At 51.7% G+C, this 11,851-nt stretch overlaps 1 protein-coding gene across 2 annotated transcripts; it reads left to right on the top strand.

Annotated features, from left to right (window-relative positions):
* Positions 1–1,973: 1,973 nt before the first annotated feature.
* On the top strand, positions 1,974–11,681 carry PEA15 (proliferation and apoptosis adaptor protein 15). 2 transcript variants are annotated; one of them, XM_054563055.1, is made up of 5 exons: positions 1,978–2,108; positions 4,029–4,187; positions 8,017–8,190; positions 9,344–9,499; positions 9,653–11,681. In XM_054563055.1, the coding sequence occupies exons 3-5, from the start codon at positions 8,019–8,021 to the stop codon at positions 9,715–9,717; spliced, it is 393 nt and encodes a 130-aa protein (XP_054419030.1). In that variant the 5' UTR covers positions 1,978–2,108; positions 4,029–4,187; positions 8,017–8,018; the 3' UTR covers positions 9,718–11,681. The 2 variants fall into 2 exon arrangements, with proteins under 2 accessions (XP_054419031.1, XP_054419030.1); XM_054563056.1 differs by lacking the exon at positions 4,029–4,187 and having other exon boundaries at positions 1,974–2,108.
* Positions 11,682–11,851: the final 170 nt, after the last annotated feature.

Raw genomic sequence — 11,851 nt, 5'->3', positions numbered from 1 at the left:
ATGGACCTAGATTGTAGAGGTGTTTGAATTTTATCCTGTGAGTTGGGGAGGAAAGGAAAAATTTAATCTGGCACTGGTGAGCAGGATGGATCTAGGGAGGGGAGATGATAGAGATACCAGAGGCAGGGAGTTCGGCTCTTATGATCAGAGACTGTTACAATAATTGGGGTGATGCTGGGAAAACATGGGCCTAAGTGGCGGCCATGGGAATGGAGAGGAGACACTGGGTTTTGTACACTGGGGGTTCCCCAGACCTGGCCCTGCTAGAGTTCCCGGCAGGAAGGATTCACATTCTCTCCAGCACAGCCCAGGCTGGGGTCAGGGGTGGGGGTGGGGAAACCAAACAACTGAACAAGCCCATAACAGAGTCGTCATGGGTCAGGTATAAGGGTGTTGCCAGGAGATTTAGAGGATTTCTGCATATGGAAGAATGAGACCTGAGGTTAGAAAAGTTTTCAGCCTCCACAGACAAATCCAGGAAGTGTTCTTGGAAAAAGTGGCAGAAGTGTAGAGCAGAAACCATGTATTCATCCAACTTGTACTCATTTAATAACTGTTTAATACATAGTGTAATACAATAATATCATGGAGCTTTCTGTTTAGTATAGGTCAGTGCAAGGCCTGGATTAAACAATAGCTCCCACATTTTAAGCTTCCATCTGAGCTAGTCCCTAGAGAATGACAACTTTTAAATATCAGAAGAACCCTGTAAGATCTTACCAGCAAGGATACCAACAAGGCTCAGAAGTATAACAAGCCCGAGAAAGGAGCAGAGACAGCATGAAGCCTAAGTCCCCTGTACCTCATTGCTCCTGGAAGGCCTGGAACTTCCACTGATGTAGATAAGTCATTTAGTTTCTTTGGGTCAATAAAATACTTTGGCTCTACCACATAGAACAAATGAGATACATACAGAGGCAAATTATGAAGACATTACCGGCAAAGGGACAGGGACAGGGCAAACTGGAGGAGAGGGTAAAGAGCTAAAAGAAGTGCTTTGAAACCCAAAGCAGCAGGACCCTGAGCCTCTTGGAAGGGCAGTGTGAACTCGAGAAAGGAGGGGTCACTTGTGGCTTCCTGAGGGCTCTCTACCAGGCTGAAACTGAGGGGTAGCCAGGGCAGTCTCAGAAGTGGCCCAGACACTGATGGGGCTCAGGCCTCTTCCCAGGGTCAGACTCTGCCAGAGTTGAGGCCAGGCCCCTTAGGCTGGAGATGGGGGTGAAAACAGATGTTTCCCCAGGTCTTCCTTCCTTCTCTCAGTCTGTCTGAGAATCTGTGGGAGGAAAGTCCCTGGGGTGTAAGGGAAGTGAGAGCTGCCACTCGGAGCCGGGGCAGAGGGGCAGAGCCAGGAGACACAGCTAAGTGTGGCTTTGCAAGTTGCCTATATTTGCATGCTGAGCTCACTGCTGCTCTTTTTCTCCCTGGAAAATAAAATGACATCATGGTGGGGGGTTGGCAAGTGGTATATTTGGGAAAGATAAAATAAATAAGTAAATAAATAAATACCCAAAACACAAAAGGGGCTGGCCGACTCCATCTTAGACAGAGATCTGTGGCTCCAGGTCCAGCGAAGGAGGCCCCAGAATTTCTTCTGGTCCCCAGCCCCGACCTCCACCCTCAACCTCCAACGTGGACAGTCTGAGCTGTCATAACCTATGACCCATAAAGTAGGGGTAGAAGTTTTTCCAAATTCGGGCAGCAAAGAGAACCCAGAAGCAAAAGGCCTTCCAGACCCCTCAACTCTAACTTACTATGCGTCTCCCAGGGTCCCAGCCATTGTACTCAGCGTAAGGTCAGCAGGGGAGGAGGGTGTCCTGGAGGGAAAGAATTAAATCTGAGAATTGGAAGTGGAGGTTTAGGGAAGGAGGTAGCGTCTCTCCCACGAGTCTTCCAGATCCCCAGCCCCTCGGTACCCCCCTCGCCGCTCGCCGCTCCTCCCCGGCTCTGACGTCACGGTCAGCCGGGTGGGGCGAGGCAGCGCTGGGCTCCGGCTCCGGCTCCGCGGGCGGAAGCGGTGCGGCGGCGGGAGCCAAGGAGGAGGCTCCGGGCGCTGCTCAGGAACCGGGGACGCCGGAGTGCCCGCACCCTGCGCACTCAGCCCCGAGGCGGTGAGAGGGCGCAGAGCGGACGTGTCGCGGGGAGGGGGCGGATTTGGGGTCTGGGCTTGCGGGGGGCGTGGATCCGGACGCCCGGGCAGGCGGGGTGCATGGGGCCCGGGGCGGGTCCACTGGGTCAGGACCCCGGGCTCAGTCCGCGGCGGGGCGCCTCGAGTCTGTGCCAGCGGCGGCGCGTCTCCGGCCGGCCGCGCAGTCCCTGCAGGCTAGCGGCTTGGGAGTCTGACGGGCCTGCTTCCCGCCCAGCCGGCTCGGCGGCCGTCCCCTCCCCTCCTCTGGCTGCAGACTCGCCTCGGGGGCGGCCAGCCTCTCGGCCCAACCCCCCTCAGTCTCTCGGCAGCTCCGCTAGTACCTCGCATTCCTACCTCGCCCTCTGCACCGGGGGAAGAAGTGGGATTGGCGACGGTTTGTCCGGAGGGAAGGATCTGGGGGTGTAGAGGAGTGAAGTAGCTAACGTAAAACCCCTAATTAATTTCATATAATACGTGTCAAAACTGACAGGGACACACACCTACAGGAGACACCCCGGCACACACGGTGACACACACCCATGTGACACCTACACACATCTCGCACACGGCAGATCACAAACGTCCCTGCACCGCACATCCAACCCCCACCTCACCCCACTACCTCCCACTTTCAAGTGTCGTGGAAGAACACCAGTTTAACAGGACAGCTTCGCGAGAACCCTGTCCCCAAGTCCGCCCTAATTTTCTGGGCATCTTCTCCCAGCCCTAGACTTCAGATTGCCCCTGTTTAAAACAGTGAGAAAAGATGGGAAAAAATCCTGGTCTTACTCCAGGACAGGGAGACAGGAGCTTGAGGGCGAGTGAGCCTGGTGCTCTGAAACTGGGTTGAGTAGGGAGAGTAGAGGCTGCTAGTGGCCACTCCTGCTGCTTCCAGTTAGAGCCTAGGGTGCTGGGAGTGGCTGGTTTCTGGGCACCAGAGTGGCCACGGGATGGAGGAGGGGGTGGAAGCAAGGGAGAGGGAGAAAAAGAATGAGTATGAGTCAGCCAAAGGATGGAGCCCAAGTCAGAGAGAGAGAATGAGGGGAATGTGTGTGAAAGGGACAGAGACAGTCAGTGCACTGGGAGAGGGAGGAAGTGAGAGACAGAGGTGGCCAGAAGAGTGGGATGAGTGCTGGGCAATGGACTGCAGAGGCTCAGAAATTAGAGGGGAGGAAAGCAGGGTGGTGGTGAGATGTGAGACCACAGGGAGTTAGGGGAAACATGCTGAATCTGTGTGTTTTGTTTCTCTCCTGCCCGTCTGGCTCCCAGAGCGATTAGGTTTAATTGCTCTTCCCTTTGTGGTTAAACACTGTGTTGGGGAAATTGCCAGAGATGCCCTAGGCTGCTGACTGCCCTGGTTGCCTACTTCCTCATTTCCCTGACACCTGTGCCCATCGTGTGTGCATTGCATTGTCATGCATGAAGACAGCCACAGAGTCATGCCCTGCCATGCCAGCCTCTCATTCTCTCACACATATCCTCATGCACAGTGCCACAGGGGACATCACCAACCTGTATGCAGCCAACAAACCCAGGCTGCTTCGCACCAGACTTAACAGCAGGGTAGCCACTCCTTCCTAAGGGAATTGTAGTTCTCAGTATTTAGATGGGGACACTGAGTCCTAAGAACCCAGGAGTCCTAAGGGTTCATGGCTACTGCCAAATGGAATAGGGTAAAAGCCCCCTGAGAGGAAAGGAGGAAGAGGCTGAGAGACCAGGGAGAGAGGAAATGGATAAGGAAGAGACAAAACAGAAACAGGAATAAAGAGAAAAACAACCAGATGAAGGGAATGTGGCACGTGCCCCCCCGCCCCCACTATCAGGTGGCTCTCCTCTGCCCTGCCTGGTCCAGTGCCAAGTATCTCCTGATGTCCTCATCTCTGTATGGTCTTCCTTCTCTCAGACTAAGGGCCAAGTGCTTCACACTGACCCTGTGCCCAACGGAGACCCATTTTGCTCCTTGGACTGAACTGAACATCCACAGACTCTGGTATCCCATTCTTCATAATAGGAATAAAGATACCATCCCTTCCCCTCTACAAAAGCTGAATAGAAGGAAAAAGTAAGTTGAGTATGATATTAATGGAATATTTAGGGATGAACTACAGGAATACTTGAATTTGGGGGCCTGATAACACTTAAAATAGGAACTCTGTACTCTCCCTACCTCTGCTTCTCCTTGATAACAAACTTGCCTCCCCTTTCCTTCCCCTACAACACTGATCGACTTAAGTGTCTACAAGCCCCCTTCTGCCCACTTCAGGGATCTCCAGGTCCTTGCAGCTGTGCAGGATGGCCCCTCCCCTCAGCCTTGGGCAGCTGCTGCAGATGTGAGGGAGGGAAGGAGGGAAGGAGGGAGGGGCAGCAGCTCCTAATCCTCAGTCTTTCTTCTTAAAAGTATTGAGGATTTGCAAGTAAATGCTAGGGAGAGGGGATAATCATGAATTAATATCAGAATGCACAGAGATTCTTTGGGTGCAGGCACCTCCTCCACAAGGGGGTATCCCATTTTGCTAAGCTTCTCAAAGTGCCCCAGGCCTGCCCCTTCCTCCCTCAGTGCCCATGGAATACCTACCTGTCCTGCTCCCAACTCCTTCCTAAAAGGTCACTATACAATGATTCTTACCCCCTCCCTTCTGCTTCAGTGCCCTAAGTTGGTCGGATCTTTGACAGGGCTCCACCTTGGGTCAGCTTGGAGGGAGAGGGAGAGGGAGGAAGGGAGGAAGGAAGGAAGGTAGGAAGGAAGGTGTGAGGAAGCCATGAGCAGAGCACAGAATGATCTGGGAGGGAAGGGGCTGACTTCCTGGCAGCCTCGGCTCCGGTTCCGGTTCCTGCCCTGGTATCCTGTCCCAAGAACGGCCTCACCCAGGCTGCCTGGTGTTCCCTGGGCAACCTCTGCACTGCTCCAGAGATCTGGAGGACTCTTCAGAGCTAGGAGGCTTTGCCATAGCTTGAGGATTCCAAAGCTTGGTGAGGAAAGTGACATGGAGGGTGAAGGAGCCAAACTTCTGCCAAGCCCCAGCATGGCCAGACGCCCTCCCACCCCCGCCCCACCAGGGACAATTATCAGTGAGACTTGAGAGCCATGTAAGGAGAGTCCACCTCCTTGCACCCCCAAAATTTCCTCCCAAACGATCCTGCCATTGTCTCAAACAGGATCTCTCCAGGGAGGGAGGCAACCCAGCTGCCTCTCCCTGCTCCCTCAAGGGGCCTTTCTCCTGCTTTGTGTCCGTTTGTTCTTACTCACAACTCCCCACACACCCTCCCATCCAGTGGTGCCATTGTCCTGATGCCTGAGGTGGGGGGCACCCAGAACAGAGGTTGCCATGGTAACTGCTGGGCTGAGGCAGCAGCCTTCTCCTCCTGGACTCTCTGCTCCCTGTCCCCCTCCCCCCAGGATTCCTCATCTGAGCCTCTCCTTCCCTCTCCCAATCCCACCTCTCTTCCTCTGTTCTGTAGGATCCCCTCACCCTTCCTCTTTGCTCTGGATGTGAGCCTGTGGTTACCTGCCTTCTTACGTATACTCCCAGCTGGTTCAAACACATCCACACACCCACAGAACCAGCCACTGCCTCCTCCGATGCCTGTGCCCATACCCAGGGGTGAGCAGCCATAGTGGAGCCCTGGTACACATACTCCCCCGCCACTTGAACATGCCTACCCCATTTCTCCTTGTATCGGTTTCATCCTTAGAAAACTCCTACCCACTGCCTACTCCCAGCTGATATGGGTTAGTATCTCACACATTAATCCCACCTCCCCTGTAAATCTGTTTTAGATTCAGAGTCCTACATCTTAACTCCTCCCAGGAGACACACACACACATATTCTTTCTCTCTCTCTCTCTCTCTCTCTCTCTCTCTCTCCTCCCACCAGATCTTTACAAACTCTTCTTTCCATGTGAAAGCAGAGCAGGACGACCCTAAATTCTGTCCCATTTTCCAGCTGAAGGCTTGGTCTCAGGGTCTCCTCCACTAGGCCAGGATCTTCTTGGGGGCATCTTGCCTACTTCTCTTGCTGCCCATCCCTTTTCAGTTCTCACACCCCTGCCTCCATTACTGATTCTCATCTCTGTTCCTCTTCTCCATCATCCCTTTTGCCCTCAACCCCCTTTTCTGCCCTCGGATTATCAGTGGAGGGGGCAGCTGGGCTCCAGAGCCTGCTGCCTTGACCTAGATTTCAAGGCAGAGATGGTTCCTGGTGCTGACAGTCAGAGAGCATTGTTCCTGGCCCAGCCTGGCAGGGCCACTGCTGGGTCCTTCTGTCTGGTTGCACCCGGGAGTGTCAGTGAGCGTGCCTGTAAGTGCCTGCTTCTGGTAGGGGTCGTGTTGTCCCTGCTGCCTGGCTCATTGTGTATTTGTATCACACTGCCTGCCTCCAAGGGAAGCTTGTTTGTTCTGGTGCAAGAAGAGGCAAGAAGAGGTATGAGGATTTCTGGTTCCATGCGTCTTACTGTGCCATGCCTCTCTGCCTCAGTTTCCCTGCATATAGGCCAGATATAAGGAAAATAGGGGGTGTCAACCAGTCCCCTTCTATCTGCCACATTCCCAGCCCATTGTTGATATGATTTGTGGGTCTCAGTCAAGTACAAGGTCATTTAGCTCCTTGTCCTACTCCTTGGTCTAGCTACAGAGTGTCTATGACATAATTTACTTTTAAAAATGATTTACTTTTCTGATTATAAAATATGTACTCATGGTGGGGGGAGTCCCCTTTATAAACGCACTAATTTCACATTTTATCAGATCCAGAAAGTTCATTCTAAGGTCTGACCTTCTTTCTTTCTTAGCCACAGTTCCTATCTTAGTGAGTGGAAGGAGGGTCTTGAATGTTCTCTACCTTTGAGCTATGGATTTTCACGGAACAGGTGGGGTAAATATCTGGGTGAGATCTAGCCTTGCCCACCCACTTTTGGGAGGTCTTACTGAAGGTAGCACCAGCCAGTGTTGATGCAAGCAGGTGTGACAGCCTCCTTCCTGCCAAACTCTCCCAACGTTGTATCTACATAAACCCCTTTCCCCTGCCACCCAGCCAGCCTGGGAACTGGGCAGGGGTCCAGAGCCATCCACTTGGTATTCTTGGGCTCTGGGGCCGAAGACACAGCACAAAGGCTTAGGAAAGGGCTGCATGGAGGACCGGCAGAAATCAAGGGAGAAAATGGGCTCCAGCATAGGTGGGGGTGGGTCCATTGCTTTCCCCCTCCCCACCTCCATATCCTGAACCCTAATGACTGAATACAGGGCTGAGCAAAGAAGGGCCAGGGGACCATTAGATCAAACAACTAGGCCTCCATCCAAAATGAGTTATGTGTCGGGTGGTGGGGAGTTGAGTGAGGGACCTGTCTGCTTCTGAGGAAAAATGGAAGGCAGAACATGAGAGCTAGCCCACCACCTCCAGTCCCTTCTTTTTTAGCTTTTCACTGCCACGGCAGTCCATCTATGCCTGTGGTCATTGTTTTGAAGGGTTTTTTTTTTCTTTTTTGATGGGGTTGTTGCAGGTGGGTGAGGTGATTCTGGTGAGGTGGAGGAGGGGGGACTTGGAGGCAGCTGGTGAGAAACTCAGGAGCAGGTTGCTATGGTAACCGCCTCCTCAGTCTGGGGAGCTGTTGCCAGGGTTACTGTTTGAGGGGTAAAAGGAAGAAAAAAACATGGTTGGGGGAAGGTGCGTAACTTGTCACTCCAGGTTGCAGCCTGGTACCTAGCTTCTGAATATCTTCCTGTCTGCTCCCCCCTCCCTTCTGTCTTTTCTCCTTCCAGCCCTAGCCCTCCCCAACCTCTGTGTTCTAGGCACTTGCCTGGTAGGGTAGAGGAGGGAGTGGGAAGTGCCAGTGAGTGAACCAGATTCCACACTTCAAGCTCAGTCTCCTCTCCCTTTGTTCCTCTCAACCCCAGTCATGGCTGAGTACGGGACCCTCCTCCAGGACCTGACCAACAACATCACCCTTGAAGATCTGGAGCAGCTCAAATCAGCCTGCAAGGAGGACATCCCCAGTGAGAAGAGTGAGGAGATCACAACGGGCAGTGCCTGGTTCAGCTTCTTGGAGAGCCACAACAAGCTGGACAAAGGTGGGGGAGGGGAAACAGGCATCCTGCCAGCAGCCTTCCTGGGGCTCAGTTCATTCAGCAAATAGAAATGCATTTCAAGTGTCTATAAACAACCATGTCCCCCTCTCTGACAAGGCAGGGCAAGACCAAGATGCTCTAACAGTGGTGGCGCTCTAGGGCCGTAGTCTTTACATTTGTATGTCCATTGTCTGTAAAAAACATTAAAATAGTGCTAATATCATATGTAATAGAACATTAAAATAGAAGTTCGAAGTGATAACATTTAAAATAAAACCACGAATTCTAAGGTTTTATCCACTTTTAGAGACCAGTTCTCTGGGAGGGGTTTTACAGAGGAATTGATATATAAAGATGACTTTGAAAGGCAAGTGGGATTTTAGAGGCAAGATCTTGAAAAAAGCAAGAGGTACTGATTTGCATAACCTATGCTGGGGCACAGGTTATGTTTAGAAGTGGATGGAAAGGTAAGTTAAGGCTATGGCTGTGAAGGCTCTTGGGTGATAGGGTATTTGGTGGGTAAGGTGAGTGACCTGAATCTGAGTAGAGCTTGGGTAGCCAGAAGAGAGGCTGACGGGGAAGTGACAGTTAAACTGCTGCGGTAGATAGAGGGGAGCCAGGGAAAAGGTCTAAGGGCACCTGCAATCTCCTAGAACTGGCCAAGACCTGAAATCCTCTGGTCATGGCTGTGCTTTCTCTCTATTCATAATTACTTTTCTCACTAGGCCCCGAAGCTGTCCTGGGCAGCTTAGATTCCACCCCTCCAGTCCCACTTCTGCTATCAGGAAATTTTTTTCTGAAGCTTAGTTTGAGGAAAAGTGGAAGATGGACACGAGTGCATGTATTTAGAAGGCCAGTTAATTTTTCTGTTCTGCCTTCCCCCCAGTGTCAGATGTGGTATTTAACCTAAAGTCTTCATTCTGAATTATACTCTAGAAACTTCATTGATCAACGATCTGACCTTCTTGGGAAGTCATCTGTACTGCTCTTTGGTGCCTTAGCTTTCTTACCTTGGCTTAGTAGCTCTTCTTCTATTGCCCCCTCCAATAACTAATGTGAACAACTGAGCCTTAGTTCCAGAAGCTTGGTCTAGTAGCATCGGGGAAGCTGACCTCTGCAACTTAGCTCTGACCCTCAGTTTCCTGCCTTGTTCCAGACAACCTCTCCTACATTGAGCATATCTTTGAGATCTCTCGCCGTCCTGACCTACTCACTATGGTGGTTGACTATAGAACCCGTGTTCTAAAGATCTCTGAGGAGGATGAGCTGGACACCAAGCTAACCCGTATCCCCAGTGCCAAGAAGTACAAAGGTAAGAAGCCGTTTCTTTACTGTGCACTTCTGCCCCTCCCACGAGTGAGCCTCGGATTGCTTGGATTCTGGGAGCACGACGGCTGATGCTCAGTGGGCCTGCCTAATGTCTCCCACAACTTCTGTCCCTGGACATGTCCTTTTTTGCCTCCAGACATTATCCGGCAGCCCTCTGAGGAAGAGATCATCAAATTGGCTCCTCCACCGAAGAAAGCCTGAGGAAGGGGAGGAAGAGGAGGAAGGTTGGACCTTCAAAGGACCACTCCCTTCCCCCAGCCTCCAGGGGAGGGGGAAAAGGGCCCCTCCCCCCAATCTACCCACTTACTAACCTGGTCCTAACCCCCTTACTGTGCGCGTGTGTGTGCGTGTGCCGCACGCTCTGGCTGTCTGTCTACATGTCTAGCTCATCTAGCTCCTCTTCCTTGTGAGGGGCTGGGGGTCAGAGGCTGGGGTGGGGGGGGGCTGTTTTCCTACTTTAGGGAAACTATGCATATAGAAATGGGCACATTCCTCCTACATCCCCTTCCTCCACTCTTCCCCCACATCTCTCAAGTGTGAGAGCATAAAGTACTTGCATTTTCCTGCACAGAGACACAGAGGAAGGGGTGAGATAAGTGGATCTAATAAAAAGCAGTGGGAAGGAAGGTGAAGGGGCTATCCAACCCCAACCTGGGACGGGCAAACAAAAGCCAGAGTTCAGTTTTGGTTCCTGATGCTGGACTGGCTGCAGAGCCCAGGTTCTAGCCATTCCTCAGGTTGAAGGGCCTAGGCACCAGCAGGTCCCTTTTTGCTCCCCTCTTATGGGCCCAGGATGGGTATGAGCCAGGGATCTAATGACAGAGGACCACTGGATCCTTTTCTGGCCCCAAAGCTCTAACCAAACAGAGCACTCAGCATTAGATAACCCCCCAACCCCAACGCACCTCTGCTCTGGAGTGACTGTGCTGGGAAAATGCCCCACTGAACCTGAGATGGGGCTAAGGGGCAGAGAGAAGGGCCTCTGTTCCACTCCTTTATTGCTACTCAGACTGTTGCACATACTGACACCGAACCTTGGGGAGGTTGGGGAGAGATCCTTATGTTTCAACTCCAAGTCTGCCCCCACCAGCAGGGTTCCAGAATGGTTATTGTTGAAAACTTTCCCTCTTTCCCTGGTCTAGAATACCCCAAGCCTGAAAGGAGGGAAGAAGTTAATTACAGTGTTTTCCTTTGCACTGACCCCAAATTCAATCCAGGAAGGGACTTGGTAACCGATCTCCCTCAGTTTCCTGGCACCATGGGCTTATAAAGGCCTCTTAGCCAAATCACTACAGTACAGTGCCCCCAGCCTCCTGCCTGTCCCAAGATGCCCTGCCCTGACCGTGCTAACTGTGTGTACATATATATTCTACATATATGTATATTAAACCCACACTGCCATGTCTGCCCTTTTTTGTGGTGTCTAGCATTAACTTATTGTCTAGGCCAGAGTGGGGGTGGGAGGGGAATGCCAAATGAAGGGAGTTGCAGAGTCAAATACCTACAGTCAAAATAAAACTTTTTTTAAACTTTAAATTCACATGCAATTCTCGAGAGACTATTTAGAGTTTAAGTTAGGAGCTTTTAGGATGTGGTAGCAAAACTCTAATGGGAGGGGAGGGCTGGCTGTTGGCTGTTGGAAGAGGGAGGAAGCCAGACTGGTTGGAGAGTACCTTCTACTCCTAGTCTAGCCCAGCCTACCTGTCCCCTCTGGCCACTGCTGCAGACACCTGCCTTAACACGTACACCTCGAGTACTCCACAGTTTTGCCTTAAAGGACCTAAGTTCCCCCAGCCCTGTCTGGCTTCTCCCTCAAGGAGAGAGGGATGATTGTATAATAGGGAGGGGGAAATGAGCATGAATTGTCTTTCCAGTCAAGGTAACATGAGAGAGAGTGAGAGCGAGAGAATGAATATGAATGAGGATGAATAAGACTTCCTTTGAAGAGGGGAAGAGTGTGAGATGGGGAGAAGGAAGACAGGGCCATTTTCAGCAGTCTAGTATAATTTCTCTGTAAGGCAAAAATAATCTAAAAAGACTAATCTGCCCTCCCACCCCCTGTAATGCTGTGAGACTGCTCCGTCCTGTGCTCCTGTGTGTAGTGTGCACGGCCTTGTTCTAACCCTGAAATAAAGGTGATTGACTGTAACTGTATCTGATTGTAGAATTTGTATGAATGATGAGGATTTTGAAGACTTGGAATGACTGGGAAGGGAGGGGGAGAAATCCATCGCTGCGGCCTGGAACAGAGGCCAGGAAAACACCCTTGAAAGTATCTCTCTTCTCCCCCATCTCCTATCGTTCCATGATATGGGGCCTGTTCCACTTAAAACAG

Source organism: Pteronotus mesoamericanus, unplaced genomic scaffold (genome assembly GCF_021234165.1).
Source record: "Pteronotus mesoamericanus isolate MK-2021 breed Mesoamerican mustached bat unplaced genomic scaffold, CSHL_Meso_final scaffold_705, whole genome shotgun sequence".
Classification (NCBI taxonomy): domain Eukaryota; kingdom Metazoa; phylum Chordata; class Mammalia; order Chiroptera; family Mormoopidae; genus Pteronotus; species Pteronotus mesoamericanus.
This window is presented reverse-complemented; position numbering and strand designations above follow the sequence as displayed.

Excerpts from the sequence above, each read along its gene's own strand:
- PEA15 (XM_054563056.1), top strand. The coding sequence starts at position 8,019 with ATGGCTGAGTACGGGACCCTCCTCCAGGACCTGACCAACAACATCACC. Across the intron at positions 8,191-9,343 it reads CCACAACAAGCTGGACAAAG|ACAACCTCTCCTACATTGAG; the intron begins GTGGGGGAGGGG and ends GCCTTGTTCCAG. Across the intron at positions 9,500-9,652 it reads CAGTGCCAAGAAGTACAAAG|ACATTATCCGGCAGCCCTCT; the intron begins GTAAGAAGCCGT and ends TTTTGCCTCCAG.